Genomic DNA, 17,687 nt, shown 5'->3' with positions numbered 1-17,687 from the left:
ATAAGTGTGTCACGAGTCAGCACATGCATACATGTATGTGTATATGTATGTATGCTATAAGAATATGTAAATTAACTTTAAAGCAGAAAAAAAGCAAGGATGTCTTGCTTTAAAAAAAAAAAAAAAAAAGTAGTTGAGGCAAAGTGAGCTTGTTTGAAAAACAAAGTTTGGTTCCATTAAAACTGTACAGATTTCTCCTCAACACACCCAGCCTTCACATGGAATAATAAAAATCTACCAGCAGCAAACATGGTGCAATTATATGAAGGGCTGAATGAGCCAAACCACAATTCTGTATAATATCTACAAATAATACAGGACTTCCTCCTGGAGAGGTTTGGAAATGGCTACATGGCTTGACACAAACTAACACACATAAAATCAATACTTATTGTATCATTCTTTATTACGGTATTCATTTTTTAAATATTTATTCTAATAGTGTTTATGCAGTTTTTAAATAACCCCATTGCCAAAAAAATTGTGCAGAATATTAATAAAAACAGAATGCCATGATGTGCAAATCATGTAAACCATATTTTTAAAGGAAAGTACTACAAAAACAACATATCAAATATTGAAACTGAGGAATTTTATTGTTTTTCAAAAAATATACGCCCATTTTTATTTGAATGCCAACAACATGTTATGAAGTTGGGATGGGTGCATTTTACCATTGTTTCTATCACCCTTGTTTTCACAACACTCTGTAAGCGTTTAGGAACTGAGGAGACCAACTGTTGTAGTTTTGTAAGTGAAATATTTTCCCCATTCTTGTTTGATCTAGGATTTCAGCTGCTCATCAGTTTGTGGTCTCCTTTGTCGTATTTCATTTCATAATGTGACAAACGTTTTCAGTGGTGGCAGGTCTGGATTGCAGGCAAAAAGAATTCCAAAAAGAATTTTAAACGTTGATTCGTCGGACCACAAGAAACTTTTCCACATCCCCTCAGTCCATTTTAAATGAGCTACGGCCCAGAGAAGGTAGCAGCATTTCTGGATCCTGTTTATATATGGTGTCTTCTTTGCACTTTAGAGTTCTAACTTGCATTTGTGGATGCAGTGATGAACTGTTTTCATAGAGAGTGTTTATCAGAAGTGTTCCTGAGCCCATTTCCTCTACAGAATCTTGTCTGGTTTTACTGCAGTGGCGTCTAAGGATCCAAAGATCATGGCCAGCAAATACTGTTTTTTTTGGCCTTGTCCTTTGCAGACAGAGATTTCTCCACATTCTCTGAATCTTTTAATGATATTATGTATCCCAGATAATGAAAAGCAGAGGTTCTTCGCTTTTTCTCTTTTATGTTGAGAAATATTACTCCTGAATGCACCACTCTGTGAAAGACTGCACTGTTTGCTCATGCAGTCTTTCACAGAGTGGTGACCCCCTCCTCATCTTTACTTTTGAAAGACTCAGCCTCTCTGGGATGCTTTTTTTTTATACCCAGTCATGTTACTAACCTGTTGGCAAGCAACCACCAAATTTTTCAGTTTCAACATCTGATATGTTATCTTTGTACTGTATTTTCAGTGAAATATTGGGTTTAAATGATTTGCACATCATCATCAATTTGTTTTTATGTACATTTTGCATAGCATGCCAACAGTTTGGAAATGGGATTTTTTTTAAAGTGAAAATAAGTATAATATAATAAGATCAAAAGCCTACCTGGAAGTGCTGCTCCAGCACCTGGATCTTTCCCTGTTCCGGACACTTCTTCAACGAACGCTCTACGTACTGGAACAAAATCTCCACCATCTGATAGGAAATAAAAGAGCATCAGATCTGGATGTCCATGATTAGTGCTGTCTTAGTTTTCCTGCTAATGCCTCAAATTCACAAGAACGGAAAAAAAAAAAATCACATATGCTTAATGAGTAAATCACTGCCTTGACTGCCTTGACTTTATTTGTGTATGTACTTAATGATATGAATTACTTTATATAAACACAACTAAATTAAACATTTCAAATTAAAGCAATGTAGCCAATTCATAGCTGCCACAGCTTTCTCTGAATGCAGGAACATCGTGTACACATTTAGTCCTTTAGTTTCAGGCTTTTTATTTGTTATTAACCTTAAGACATTAGAGGCCACATCAAACACAGGGCCCATTGGCCAGATCGGGCCCTTGACACAATCCTATCCGGCCCGCCAAAGCATTTTAATTTTCTATTAATATTAGCTTGTTTCACAATGCACTGCACTACAGATGCCAGTACTGTGCACTCCAGCAATCATCTATGGGACAGTGGTTACAATTCTACATAGTTCCACACCAGTCTTATCACCAAATAACTTAGAGGTTCAGCCAGTCAAAACACTTAAAGGCAGCTCAGCAGTTCAGGAACGGAGTCCAAGTATTAATGAACTTGCAGCAAAGAAAAAATGCCAGGGGTTTAGTTCAAGCAAAAGGGTACAAAGACCGAGGTCCTGGGGACATTTCAATTTTGAGTTTAAGTATTCATGTAATATTCTACAACAAGTGCGGAAGTTTCACTGTTGATGTTTCTGCATATTTTGAATAAGCAAGGCTCAGTTCGGTTTATAGCAAAATCTTAATTAAATTAAATAAAACAGATGCTTTCTGACCGACAGATTTGTTGGGATTTCTTCAATATGGCCCTTTTAGTGGCATGTATCATATGTAGACATGCATTAAGTTTTACTTTCGCAGCTTCATCTGTTTGGCAACTTGTGTTAATGAAGATCATTCTGGTTTTAATGGCTTGTTAGAACCGTAGTTAAACTCTTTACTGGGGAAAAAGTAGCTTTATATCAGACTATATAGACTTTACATAGACTTTGTTATGAACATAAATCATTTAGATCAGGGGAGTCAAACTCAACCAATAAAAGGGCCATTTTAAAAAATCTCAACAAATCTCTGGGCCAGAGGACATCTGTGTATTATTTCATGTTTAATTAACATTTTGCTATAAACCGAACTGACCATTGTTTATTCAAATTACACAAAAACTTTTAGCAATAAAATACAGGCACTTGTAGTAGACTTTGAAATATTACATGATTACTTGAAATATTCAACATTTAAATGTCCCCAGGACCTTGGCCTGCTTGAAGTAGATAGCTGGCAGTTTTTTTTTGCTGCAAGTTCATTAGGTTTCTGAGCTATGCTAATGCTAAGTGTGTATATTGGCTGGTTTGGTTTGGTTATACAACTGGTGTGAAACTGTGTAGAACTGTGTAGAACTGAAGCATAACCACTGTCTCAGATTGCTCTTGGAGCAGGAGAGTCGGAGTGCATATTACATGTAGTGCATGCTGGGGACTGTAGTGCAGTGCATTGTGAAATGAGCTGGTATTAATAGAAGATTTAAATATTTTTGCGGGGCAGATAGGATTGCGTCACAAACCTGATTGGGCCTTGTGGGCTAAATAAGCAGTAGCAGCAGTCTTTTTCATGCGTTACCTTATCAGCAACCACTCCCTTCCTCTTCACAGGATCCCCGAATAAGCCTGAAAAATCACAAGACAATGAACACAGCATGAGGGACTCTAGTCCACCAACTCCATCTGAACCCCAGAACTACACATGGGTGCTAAACAGTAATCCAACATTTCTTAAATACCAATGCTGCATGTTTGAGGAACTGATGATGCCATTCTGCTGCACAATCTGGTATAAGCAGATGATAATTTTCCAGAGAATGAACATATGGGACTCAAGGATCATGGATCATGTCTTCAAAGCATCGCTAGACTGTTGTGATGGATGAACACTGACTGAGTTCGTTAGGGCTACAAATATTTATTCCACCGGTGTACCTGTGCTGTAAAGTCACAGAAGCAATACTAAAACAGAACTATATAATGAGAATGAAGGCTAACTCACCCAGTACGGCTTTGGCTGTGCCCTCGTGGAACGACCAGGCTAGAGAGAGCGCCTCTGTAAACTTCTCCTGCTTTAGTAAATGATCCACACGCTGTGAGGAAACCAGAAAAACACTAAATACAGCTACAGAGCAGTAATACGAGTTCTTTCTCACTGTTGTGAGGTTTAATGAGCTTTATAGCATACTGGCAAAAGTCTCATTCGGCCTAATTAGACATGAACACAGAAGATCTGTCAAAATATTTACACTTTATGGGTGTAAGAATTCACAAATTTCTTAATTCGCTTCCATATGATGGTGTCTACATATTTTCCAGTGCAGCAATTTTTCCCACTGTCAGGTTAGTAGATCATTAAACATTATAAATGTATATCTGAGACATAGATATACTGAGTTCACTGTGCTAAGCACAAGCTAATGTGTTAGTTGCAAACGAATATTTACCTATGAGAAATAAATACAACTCGTAACTTTTCATTTTAATTGATGTTTATTTTGCATGTCTGTGAAAAGTTAGACTGTCAGGATACATTTGGATACAGTTTTTGGCATGTAATAGAGGTTTGCAGGGAAAAACAGCTGTTTTAAGGAAGCTTTAGGCCCAATCCCATTTCTGATATTTACCTACCCCCTGTTTCTGAGTGTTACCTTGCCTCTTGGAATGGAGTTACAAGTTGTAGAGGTTGAAATCTTCCCTATGAATGAGACAACCCCCAAATAAAGGCAATACTTCATTAACAGGCTATTAGCGGTGCTCTGTAGTCAAGTTTGCAGTAATAGCAGAGGAAGGTAAAGTTCAGCAACCTGGCTGCTGGGCTTTGGGTCAGTTTAGGGAATCGTACACCTTCAAAAGAGATTCAAAGCGAGAAGTGACAATTATTTATTTTCACCAACCCCAGTTCTTCTGTGATATTAAGTCAGCTATTTACCAGCTTCTTGTTCAAATTTTCCTGCTCCACCTTAAATGGTGCTGCAGTTCTGACACCTTAGGTGCCAGAATGGAACTGCTGCACCATTTAAGGTGGAATGGGAAATTTAGCTAGCAACTTATGGAGACATCAGCGTACTATTAGCTAATGACACTAAACAATGACACTAAAATGCTTATTGAAAAAAATACTCAAATTATGTATTTCTTTGGTCGCTCACGCAGCCAAACTGCTTTTTTCCCCTCATTACACTCCATTTGGAGGGCCATGTAGCCCTAACACTTTGCCCTACCCCTCTATCTACGTGATGGGGGCGAGGAGTGAAATGGGATTGGGCCTTGAGGTTGCATAATAATATTATAAATAGTCATTCCCATGTTATTTCAATAAACTCCTCATTCAATAATTCAGTAAAAAGTAGTTCTTGATATTCTCAGCAGTGTATTTAGGGTCATTATCCTGCTGTAGAATTAATTTATTGCCAATCAAACATTTTCCAGAGGATTCTGCATGCCATATTAACATCAGTTCGTACTCCTCAGCTTTCAGAATGCCTTCAATTAAAAATCAAAATCACCAAATCAAAAACAGAAAGTACAACAAGTTCACATGGCCAGGTCAATTAAAGGGCCGAAAGATTGACTGTACATCTGTACATCAGAATTCGGCATAGAAGTAAATGAAAGTTATTTACAGTGTAATGGGTTAAACATTATACATACCTCACGCCAGTTTCTAAGGGTCATAACATGGACGGACTGCAAGAAAAAAAGCAAATAAAGCATTAGGATACCGAAACAGGTGGATAGAGCAAACAGCTTTTAATGGAACGCCAGTGTGCATGCTGATCTCAGTGACCTACTAACACTTTCAACTGCTTACCCACTAACACCTTAATTACAAATATCACTCTCACTCTCTTGCTCTCTTCTCCCTCTCTGTCTCACTCACCCTTGCTTCCTCCCTCCCTCAGGTAACTGGCAGTTCATGGAGGGCAGCAAGGCGAGCAGACCTTGTTGAATATTCATGATATTCACATTCTGCGCGCTGTCTTATTAGCATAATTGCAGCGGTGTATGCTAAAAGCTCAGTTAGATGTGATGGAAGACTCAAAAAGCCACAGCTCCTCCCCAAACCCCTCATTTAGACACTGTTTGATGCTGTTAGCCATTTTAACAGAAACAAAAGAGCCACTACATACAGACTCACACAAAAAAACGCAATGCTCAACCAAATGACAAACAAAATACCTGCTTTGATTTTAGAATAACAGCATAGTCTGTTCGAGAAGACTGTTTCAAAACAACAGCGAAAAGCAACTGATTCACTGAGGGTTTGCTTGTGTTTCTATTGCATTTTCTCTGCATTAGCATTCAGTCCTGGAATTCCAGTGTTACGATGGCGGATCACTTAACAGGCTACGTACACCGTTCATCTAGTCTGCTTCAGGAGAGGTTAAGGATCATAAACAGCTCTTGGATCAATCAGGATCAAGCTTGTGACTGATCACCAAAGCTGTGGATCCGGTGCCACCCAGATTGGATCTGTCACCTTGTTCACATATTAAAGGGGAAAACCACTGATTTGGCTACATTTCTGCATAATATTACAGTTCAGATGGAAACACAGTTTGAAATGGCTCATTTTAGAAGAAATATTTAGACTCAAAAATGGTTGTAACAATAAACCAAGGTCACAATTTCTACAACGCAAAAGCAGCCTATTTATTTCCGTCTCCCCCAAAAAAAACACTGAAATTACTTGTCTGTGTTTTAATATGTATTGCTGATAATGAATTCACACACACACAGCAATTGTGGAGATATATATCCACCCTATCCTCTTTCAACGTTAACCTCAGAACTTTCCTGATTTCTCAATACTTTTCATCTTCTTCTCACACATTATGACTAAAAAGAATGTGGAAATGATGCGCACATTTGAGTCAAGTACTTTTAAATACATTATCAGTGCTTACATTCTGACAGACTGGAGGTACACTACATTTCCAAAAGCATTCGCTCGTCTGCCTTGAAAAACTCTCCTGAAAAACCCCACACCATAACCCCCCCTCCACCAAACTTTACACAAGTACCATTCTCCTGGCAACCGCCAAACCCAGACTCGTCCATCGGATTCCCAGACAGAGAAGCGTGAATCGTCACTCCAAAGAACATGTCCCCACTGCTCTAGAGTCCAGTGGCAGCACTTTACACCACTGCATTCAACGCTTTTCTTTGAGCTTGATGAAACCCATTCCATGAAGCTCTCTACACTGTTCTTGAGCTAATCTGAAGGCCACATGAAGTCTGGAGGTCTGTAGCGATTGACTCTGCAGAAAGTTGGTGACCTCTGCGCACTATGCACCTCAGCATCCGCTGACCCCACTCTGTCATTTTACGTGGCCGACCACTTCGTGGCTGGGTTGCTGTCGTTCCCAATCACTTCCACTTTGTTATAATACCACTGACAGCTGACCGTGGAATATTTAGTAGCGAGGAAATTTTACAACTGCACTTGTTGCACAGGTGGTATCCTATCATGGCACCACTCTGGAATTCACTGAGCTCCTAAGAGCGACCCATTCTTTCACTAATGTCTGTAGAAGCTGTCTGCAGGCCTAGGGGCTTGGTTCTATACACCTGTGGCCATGGAAATGATTGAAACACCTGAATTCAATTATTTGGATGGGTGAGTGAATACTTTTGGAAATATAGTGTATATAAGCCAGGGGTCCCCAAATACATTTTTTTAAGGGCCGTATTTAGCCAACACCACAAAAGCAAGGGCCAGTGCACTAGTCGCATAATGTTTCATAATTAGGCAGACTGTACAGTAATTAATTGTTATAGTGCCTGTCATTAATTAGGAATGTCAACTGCAGCTGCATGATTTTATTCACCATTCAATGAGAGAAGTAACAGCGGCAGGTTGAAACAAGAGACCTGAAGTTTGGGCAGTGCTTTGTTCTGATCTAGGTGTGCACTGGAGAGTCTGTTCCTGTCCGGGCTTTTGATAATGTTCATTGAAGAAAATGACTCACAGATATAGGTGGAGGGAAATACTGTGAGAAGCAACACTGCAATCCGTCTTGCCTGGCTGAACTGGGGAATCATGTTAATCCAGAAGTCAGTCACACAACATCCTTGTGCTGCTCTTTGATTTTTGTGCTGATCTGATTTTAACATTTCCAAGATCTCCATCTGAAGAGATGCCTCATCCACAGATGTCAGCAGTCCACTGGCCACCTACAGAAGCGGAAAACGGCTGACGCAAAAATGAGGATTTCACTTAAGAGGTTGAAGCTCTCTAATCATATCTTGAAGTTTTCTATCAGTCTTCCCAGGGATGCTCGCATCACAGCATCCTCTTGCAATTTGTTTTTCTCACAGTGTTGCTTCAGCTTAGGAAAGTGCAGTTTTGTTCCTTGTATAACTCGTTCAAACAAGCCCAGCTTTAAACGGAAAGCTTCAAATGCTTCATACATGTCTGCAATAGCGTGGTTCTTTCCTCGCAGTTGCAAATTAAGCTGATTAAGATGAGACATAGTGCCACATAAAAAATGCACATAAGCCATTTCTTTGCTGTCATTCAGGAATTTCAGAAAAGAGTGAGCCTTTTCCATTTTGCAAGTTGCCAAATAAAAAGAACAGAGTTCTTCATGTAATTCACACTCTCTCTCCAAAACCCTGCCCTTGCTAAGCCAGTGCACATCGTTATGCAGCAACAGATCATGATATGCAGCAGGCATTTCCTCCAGCAGGGCCCTGAAAAGGCGATGCTGCACACTGGAACTCTCCCTAATGAAGTTTACAAGCTTCATTACTGTATCCATGGTGTCTTTCATTTTCCCCACACAGTTCTGCACATAAAACTGATTTGTGAAGGATGCAGTGAAATACCGTTAGAGCGGGGATAAGAGCTGCTAGCCTGCTTACCAGACCTTTGTGTTAACCAACCACGGACGGGGCGCCGTCAGTGAAAGCAGACGTGACTTCTCATGTCCAAGCTATTTTTTTTTTTAAAAGAACTGAGTTAGTTAGTTAAAAATGGCTTCACCTGTCGTGCGCCCGTGTAGAGGCAGCAAACAAAGCAGCTCTTCTCGAAAAGCTCTGAAACATCACACAAACACTGACAGCTGCTCGATGTCCGTCCGATCACAAGACGTGTCAATGGCGAGTGACATGAAGTCCGCTTTCTTCAGACGTGAGAACAGGGCACACAAGCAGTCCTCCGCTAGAACTTCCACTCTTCTCACTGCAGTACTGTCCGATTGTGCTTTCTGCTTCAACAAGTCTACGACAGTTTTCTTTGATTTTCGTTGTGGCTCAAAACTTCTTTGGCTACAGTTTGAGAGCATAGCAAGCAAGTTGGCTTAGCACTGGCACAGTCTGGTAAAATAAAACAAAATGCATCAGTCCAGACGAAGCTGAACTGCCTATTTTCGTTATCGACTTTTCGTTTTGTAGCACTGGCCATGTTTTTGTGCACACAGGACATACACACGCTGTGTTCCACCGAGGTAGCTCGTCAGCTGTTGGCTGTACCGCTCTAGGAGATTGTATTTTAGTAGACTGTAACTGTGCAAACGTAGGTGTTTGGTAGCGGGCCAACAGTTTGAGCCTTGCGGGCCGTAATTAGGGAACACTGATCTAAGGCTGTAGTCATAGGCATTTCATGCAAGAACCATTTTGTGAGAGAGCAGTCATCTCATTCCCATCACCTCTACTGTGAACAGTTCTGACTCTGTAACGCTCTCTAGAACAGAGCATTTCACATCAAACCACTGACATCTTAATCATTTAATTACGCTGCTTTAAAAAAAGTGAAACTCCCTTTTTCCCTTCCCATTTGACTGATAGAATCAGTAAATAGAAGAAAGTTGGTGCTGTGAAATCTAAACATATGTTCATGTTATCTTTTCTACATTTTAATATCCTCTGTAACTGGACCATTTTCAGCTCTCATTAAAACCGGCTGACCAGGTCAGCAGAGATTGTCACTCGTCCAGAAGTTTCATACATCATCCTGGATTTGGGTTGTCTGTCCAGGAAAAACAGGAAATTCCACTGCTGAACACAAAATGGAATGCAAGCATTTTCATACATTAGCATTTTCTTTGAAGTTTAAACTGCTTTTTTATCGACTCAAACCATTCATACACAAAGAATGTGTTTGATTGGTTCAATGTAGGCATGACTGCACTTTCTTTCCCCCGTCGTAATCCAACCTGTAGATCAATCATTACTCAGTGTACCAGAACCTCATCACTTACAAATTAAATCCTGCCAATCAGGGACACAATTCACTGAGGTGGTCCCCTCCAGACATCATGTTTTTCATTTGTCATTTGTGACATCTGTGCCATCAATCATGAAAAAATATTGTTGTGAGGAAATTAATCACACTACACGGTGGTGGCTACTACACTGGTGACGGGTCATTTTTGTAAATAAATAAATGATAACTTTCTAGATATTTATGTAGCATGATTCCTTTCTCATCCTTTGAAAATCATTCACACGTGACGGCTGTTCATTTTCAATTTTATGCTTTTATGTCTGCACAGACACACACACACACACACACACACACACACACACACACACACACAGGTTAATGACAGCCTGCAGTATCTAAACCTGGGTTAACAGAGTGAGAAATTAGCCACCATTGTAAAATGGGTTAACCACAGTTGCATGTGTTAGGTTTTAGGAAGCTGAAACTTGGTCAGGAAGCCTTGTCAAGCTTAACCTGCTTCATTAAACAGACTCCCAGAAATGTGTCTGTACCTTCGTTCCTAGGTAGACGATCTGGCCACCATAGCTGCACACAGACTGGTAACATGCCTTCTCCCCCACCAAAGCCTGCAGAAGAGAACACAGTTATTGAGAGCTAAATTATTCCATAATGTAAGACCCCATTTAAACCATTTATTCACAGATGATAAATATAAAGCTGATTCAAGTATTTACAGGTATGAGTGCTTCTCTCCTTATCACTGGGAATGTGGATCTTTAACAGTCTACAACGATGAGCTGAAGCTGAGCACGGCCTCATTTTAGTGGCAGGAGATTAAATTAGTCTAAAGGGCTTCTGCAGTGGTTTTCAGGCTAATCTCTGTGTGCCACATCTAGAGCAAGCGGCTGATTACCATAGACAAATGCACCAATAATTTCAATTACACTTCCCTTCTTAAAAAAGGACAGCTCACTGACTGTAAACACTTGCAATAGGAGCCAGTGGGTAACTGCTAAATTATGTCAATCAGTGTTTCTACAAACATGTATTTTTGTAGAACACTTTCACCCTTCGTTTATTTTATTTCTAGTCAAATCAGACAAAGTACAAGTTATTCATTTTTCAGCGTCAGAGGGAAAAAAAGCAGAAAACATTGACTTTGTGTGATGTTTCAGAGCTTTTCGAGAAGAACTGCTTTGTTTGCTGCCTCTACACGGGCGCACGACAGGTGTTAAAACTGTTAAAGTGACCAGCAGAGCTTTATTTTACTGCAAAGCAGGATTATTTTTTTTATGTAATCTAATTCTGCTGTGGAGCCACAACAGGGCAGTAAAAGAGCCACTGTACTACACCATCATAAAAAGCTGTTAGCATGTCTGGTTGTGCTAGTATTGATGGCCCTGAATCTTCTACCAGAGGGACGTGTCTGGAAGCTGTGATGTACAGGACGACAGTGATCAGCTGTGTCTGCAGTTGCAGATGTTCTGAAGCATTGGCACACTATGTCAAATGATCCTCTCCGGTGCACCGATTATGCGCAGGAATCCGGCTTGTTCTCGATTGTACTTATTAGCATTCATGATGCTTTCAATTAAAACCTATAATGTTGTTCTGCTTTCCTGATCTCACAATGATGCTTCATTGATGGTTGTAGACATGACTGGGACTAGTTTTCCAGACAGAAGTATTTACTGTTAAGTGGTGCAAGCATAGTTTTCACAGACTTCTGAGTGCCACTGACATAAGAATACCTTAAAACATCTCTCATGTCTATTTCCTCCTAAAATCAACAGTGGAACTGCCGAAGTGTCGAACACGTTCACGGAATTCAGCATCTGACAATTGGCTATTGGCTCAATTAGTTTTGAGCCAGTTTTCTGTTTTTTACCTGTTAAATGAAGCATGTTGAAATTATTGTTCATGGTCATCAATGGAACAACACAGAAAGGGCAGATGGACATATGGTTGACATTTTAAATGAATCACAGCCACTATTAATAGTGTCTGGTATTAAAACTATTATCAGTATTTATAACTTATCCCAAGTTATCTTTGATCTGTCTGTGTTTACTGTTTATTTTATACTTTAATCCACAGTCAAACATCTAAGGCATTCTACTCTGCTGTTTATGGCTCATACTATCTCCAATTACAAGCTCTGTGAGTTTTACTCAGTTTCTGCACAGCGACATGAACAGTCCAATTAAAGCTGTCATTTAAAACCATGCTCCACTTCTCTAATGACACAAACAATAATTTATTACCTTTAAAGTAACTGTTTAGAAGGTTAATCACTCAAATGCAGAGACAGTAACGCATAAACATTATAAATGTTCTGAAACCCACAGGAAATATCAAAAGAGAATGACTACACAGAATGTCTTTGAAGTCCTCCAATTTAACTTGCTTCAGAAGCATTTGATTTTTTTTCCCCTCCTCATAAATATCTACTGTTTTTATCCAAGACTGAAGAATAATTAAGACTACACGTTTTGATCAAATCACAAAACATTGAATGCAACAGCATAACATTATTGTTAGATCAAAACCTCATAACTCAATTTATACAGTTGTTTAATGTTGTACCATTTGAAAACATCAGCTGCACTTCACATTATGTCAATGCTTCATTTTGAACAGACCAATACAAATGGCCCAAAGTCACATTGTAATAAGTTAGGAACTTGTTTCTTCTTTTAGAAATTTAAGGTTTCATTACACCAGTGTTAAGTTTTGTTCACTGGTAATTTGCATGCGTAACCTAAAACATACAGTATAGAGGTGAGCAATGTGAAAATACTGCATAATTACTGTGATAACATTTGTTAATGTGATAAACAACATGCTTTCTGAGCACACTGTGAATATCATCAGCACTGGAAGACCACCGACCAACTACACGTTTCCTTAAGAAGAGAGCAGTCAGTCTTCTTTAACTGGACTGCAGCACATGTTGAGTAAAATCACTGTAACAAGAGTTTTTAACATAGCACTACTAGTGCATTGTGTCTCTGTCGTGATGCATGTTTGTCATGAAAATATCTAGTGTGTATCAAGTATCGTGAAATGATTTTGTTGCCACACTGCCTACCCCAATACAGTTTCTTTATTTCTACATTTATTTATTTATTTAAAAAAAACACACAACAAAACACCTGGTCGTTTCCTGCGACAGTAAAATTAATTCCCAATGACTAATGAATGTGTTTAAAAGGGAATCCCACTTTTTTTTTAAAGCTTGCTCACAGAAAGCTCTGATATGAACTGCTTTTTAATGTGATGCCTGATTCCTGAGATATTGCTTTATGATAATTCTGAGACAAGCTTTTGGCCCAAGTAGTATTTTTAAAATATATGCAGACCACTGTAAGATGAAACAGTCCCAAACAAAACCTTTTGTCCCCCCAAGGTTTATCCCTATTTCACCCATATCAATATTACATATTGAGCTGAAAAAAAGGCAGAGCAGCCATCTTTCCTGCCAGTACGTGGTGGGTGCTCCTCCCTAGATCACAGACAGTCGCTCATTTGGAAGGAACAAAAAGAACTGAAACTGAAATAAAACTGCTGATGGGTGTTGGATCATGCTGGTTTATTTCACCCATAACGTGTAATTAAAATATGCTGATTAACTCAACTGGTGCTGGTGTTTGTGTGCGTCTTTGAGCCCTTGTCAGGTTTCCCAGTGAGTGTGCATCAGCTGTTTCACAGGCCAAGGCCACAATATAAAAACTTGGAACACAAGTCACAGATGGTTTTGAATAGTAAATAAAATGCCTATATTTGCATTGTAGACCTGGCAACCTGTTTATCATCACACTGAGTCATTAGGTTTCTCTACAATAAGTAATTCCACATCTAATATTTCAAAGAAATTTTGCAAAATCAGTGGAATTCCAGTGTAAACCTCTTGGCCCCTCAGCCCTCATGACCCCCCAGTGGTGCTCACCAGTGCCTGGCTGACATTGCCTCCCGTAGCGAGGGATTTGAAGTGGCTGCTGTTATAGACCAGCTGGACATCCGACAGATCCAGCGTCTCTAGCTCCTCCTGACTGGGCCGATCATAAACATGCAGCTTCTCCCCGCTGTCCATCAGCACCAGCGTCCGCGAGTTCAGCCACTGAAAAACACAGAGAGAGCTCATCTATTCTGCTCAATTAACTTCTACTTCTTCTATACACTTTTAAAGAAATAGGTCAGGCAAAAAAAAAAAAAAAAAAAAAACTTGCACAGTGCTCCCCCCTTACACCAAATCAAAGGTGGAAAAGAACAGAGAAATGGAATTTGACTAAATTAACATATGTGACTGATCAACAAGAGAAAAAATGTTTTCTGAGATATGTAAGATGAGATGAGATGAGATGTGTAGGGCAAAAGGAAAAAATAAGTAAATGATGTCTGGAAAAGTATTTAATTTCAATAGTAAATGTATAAAACTTTCAAAACAATACTAAATTAAAGTAAACTACTATCAAACCAGAAAATATGATACTCTATGTATAACACACAGTTTCAGAAACCACATGAGCAAGCCATTTGAGGTCTCAACTGAGTTTGAGGTGTGAGATGATGTAGGCATACATGGTGTAGAGTCCCAACAGCTAATGAGCTTTTTAGCTACACTAGCCTCAAAGCTCCAGCACAAAACTAAAGAAGTAAAGTTTAGACAACAAACATGTCTCGGCTGTTCGACTATACAACACGAACAAGCGAAGGCATTTGTTAAACTGCATGATATCATTAAACAGCATGATATCATTCTTCAGTCAGGAGAATGAGTCAGAATCTGAATGTTTTAAGAGTCATGAAAGTTTAAAAACTGAATAGTAAATCAGTTTTATGCAAATCTGCCTCTTTCTACCAATTTATGTTTTTATATTGAAGAACCCCAAGATGTCTAAAACCGTGCACCTGAGGCGATGTAGAGTCTGTGTCTTATGTTCTTGTCAGAGTGTCTTTTCCATTTACTCCAAAGAAGAAAGTCTTAAAAGACTACTACAGCCAGCTAAAGTCTAGGTCTCCGACAGCCTGGGTAGCATTTAGTGAATTTACAGGTTTTACCAGCAAAGTAACTCTTTATAAACTTACTGTTTTCTACCTAGGCATGAGAAATATGGCGTGGCTAGACTAATAACATTAGCTAAGGTGAAAACAGATGATCAGTATTTGAAATTGATCTAGTCTTAAAAACAAAAAATAGACAATCACCTACTACGGATTTGTGGTCTGTGTGTGGGTTTAATTTACAGTTGTATGTAAAAAGAAATGTGAACATCTCTGCTCAAATGACGTGTTTTGTTAACGCATTTTCACTGATGGCATTTTTCTGCTAATTTTAGCAGACCATCTATTTATTGGATGAGCTTGACATTACATATACAAAAAATTACATAGAAAAAGTGCCATAATGTTTTCATAGGCCACATTTTACTACTATTGTTATGAGTATTTTTTCCACATTAGGTCAAATTCAGCAAGAAGATCAAAATGATTTATTTCAAACCCTAACAAAAATATTCATCGAAATAAATGTATATCTCTTGAATATCAAATTTGACTAAAATGTCCATCCTCAGTTGGACTGTTACACGCTTTGTTATTAAGAGTTATTATTCTGCCTTTATGTGTGCCGTGTTATAATGCTTTGGCAAATGCATGTAACATGGCCATGTCAATAAAACCTGTCAGATGGAGGGCCATAAAAGGGGAGATTACGAGGACGTCCCATAAGACTAACATCACATTCTGTTAAAAAACCACTAGGAGTGAGTAAAAAAACGAGTTTGTTTTTGGCCACAAAAGACGAGCCCTGAAGGTTAAACTCACTGTCAGACTGATGAGGTCACAGCTGAGCTGGAGCTGTCGCTGTTTGATGACATGAACTGTTCCAGATTCATCCTTCTTCACCTATGAGCACAGAAATACACAAACATAAAACACACACAGTGCAATCATCAGTTAAGCCTCAAAACGGCCTTTAAACAATCTAGTCTTAAGCTGATAGTACGTATAAATGTGTCTGGTTCTGTTTATCAATAGATTAACTTATAATTGTGCTTCATGGTTATTTATTCATTTTTTTAAAGCATTCAATAAGAAAGATAACTAAATAAAAAAATTAACAAAACAAAAAATATCCTCACAAAGTGTCACCAAATATTCATGTATGTATTGCATTTCTCATCCCTAATGTGTTTTAAAAGCTCTGCTCCTTTTTCAGATGCTAGTTATGAACATTAACAATCCTAATAATGATTACCAGTAGGAAGTGGACGGTGTCCCCTCTGCAGAAGGCTAGAATGGGGTTCACTGCTTTCTGCACAGCCACAAACTGCCATGCTAACTGGGGCACACTGGCAGGATCAGTCTGAAAACAAACAGACAAGCAAACAAGACATCACATAATGTTAAGAGGGGAACGGCTGTCATTTAACACGGAGTACTAGCCGATAACAAGATGGGATCTGATTCTTTTTTTTACCCCTACTCCTTGTTTTAAAGTGTCACCTTGCCCCTTGGAACTGAGCTACACATTGTAGAGGTTGAGGTAAAATGGGACCCTCAAATAAAAAAGAACATTACTTCATTAACAGGCTACTAGCGGAGCTTTGTAGGCAACCCTGTCAGTTTGCAGGGATCAGTCAGCAACCTTGCTGCTGGGCTTTTGGTTAATTTAGGACATCATATGCTCAAAGGGGGGTGTGTGATAATTATTCATTATCGCCCACCCCCAGTTCCTCAGTGATATGAAGCTAAAGTCAGCTAAAGTTTACCAGCTTCTTGTTCCGAGTTTTACTGTTCCACTTTAAATCGAGCAGCAGTTACAATCTGGCACTGCCGTACTACACTATGTTGCAGAAAGTATTCACTCACCCATCCAAATCACTGAATTCAGGTGTTCCAATCACTTCCATGGCCACGGGTGTATAAAACCAAGCACCTAGGCCTGCAGACTGCTTCTACAAACATTAGTGAAAGAATGGGTCGCGTGTACCGTGATCGGACGCCACCTGTGCAACAAGTCCAGTCGTGAAATTTCCTCACTAGTAAATATACCACAGTCAACAGTCAGTGGTATTATAACAAAGTGGAAGCGATTGGGAACGACAGTAACTCAGCCACAAAGTGACAGGCCACATAAAATGACAGAGGTGGTCAGTGGATGTTGAGGCGCATAGTGCGCAGAGATCGCCAACTTTTTCTCAGGTCAATCGCTACAGACCTCCAAATATCATGTGGCCTTCAGATTAGCTCAAGAACAGCGTAGAGAGCTTCATGGAATGGGTTTTTATAGCTAAGCAGCTGCATCCAAGCTTTACATCACCAAGCGCAACGCAAAGCATTTAATGCAGTGGTGTAAAGCGCCACCACTGGACTCTAGAGCAGTGGAGACGTGTTCTCTGGAGTGATAAATCACGCTTCTCCGTCTGGGAATCCGATGGACGAGTCTGGGTTTGGTGGTTGCCAGGAGAGCGGTACTTGTCTGACTGCATTGTGCCTAGTGTAAAGTTTGGTGGAGGGGGGATTATGGTTTGGATTATGGCGGCGTTGTTTTTCAGGAGTTGGGCTCGGCCCTGTAGTTCCACTGAAAGGAACTCTTAATGCTTCAGCACCAAGAGATTTTGGACAATTTCATGCTCCCAACTTTGTGGGAACAGT

General features: G+C 39.5%; 1 protein-coding gene across 7 annotated transcripts in view; it reads right to left on the bottom strand.

The window, feature by feature from the left end:
- Window positions 1-17,687, bottom strand: part of vps8 (VPS8 subunit of CORVET complex) — a 170,254-nt gene that overhangs the window by 123,741 nt on the left and 28,826 nt on the right. For all 7 annotated transcript variants that reach the window (XM_037543387.1, XM_037543389.1, XM_037543388.1 and 4 more), the window contains 8 exons: window positions 16,288-16,395; window positions 15,855-15,935; window positions 13,978-14,148; window positions 10,580-10,654; window positions 5,510-5,545; window positions 3,858-3,948; window positions 3,435-3,481; window positions 1,670-1,759 (listed from right to left, as the gene is read on the bottom strand). In XM_037543387.1, the coding sequence (XP_037399284.1) occupies window positions 1,670-1,759; window positions 3,435-3,481; window positions 3,858-3,948; window positions 5,510-5,545; window positions 10,580-10,654; window positions 13,978-14,148; window positions 15,855-15,935; window positions 16,288-16,395 (699 nt within the window). The remainder of the gene's footprint in view (window positions 1-1,669; window positions 1,760-3,434; window positions 3,482-3,857; window positions 3,949-5,509; window positions 5,546-10,579; window positions 10,655-13,977; window positions 14,149-15,854; window positions 15,936-16,287; window positions 16,396-17,687) is intronic.

This window comes from Pygocentrus nattereri, chromosome 12 (genome assembly GCF_015220715.1).
Source record: "Pygocentrus nattereri isolate fPygNat1 chromosome 12, fPygNat1.pri, whole genome shotgun sequence".
Taxonomy (NCBI): Eukaryota; Metazoa; Chordata; class Actinopteri; order Characiformes; family Serrasalmidae; genus Pygocentrus; species Pygocentrus nattereri.
This window is presented reverse-complemented; position numbering and strand designations above follow the sequence as displayed.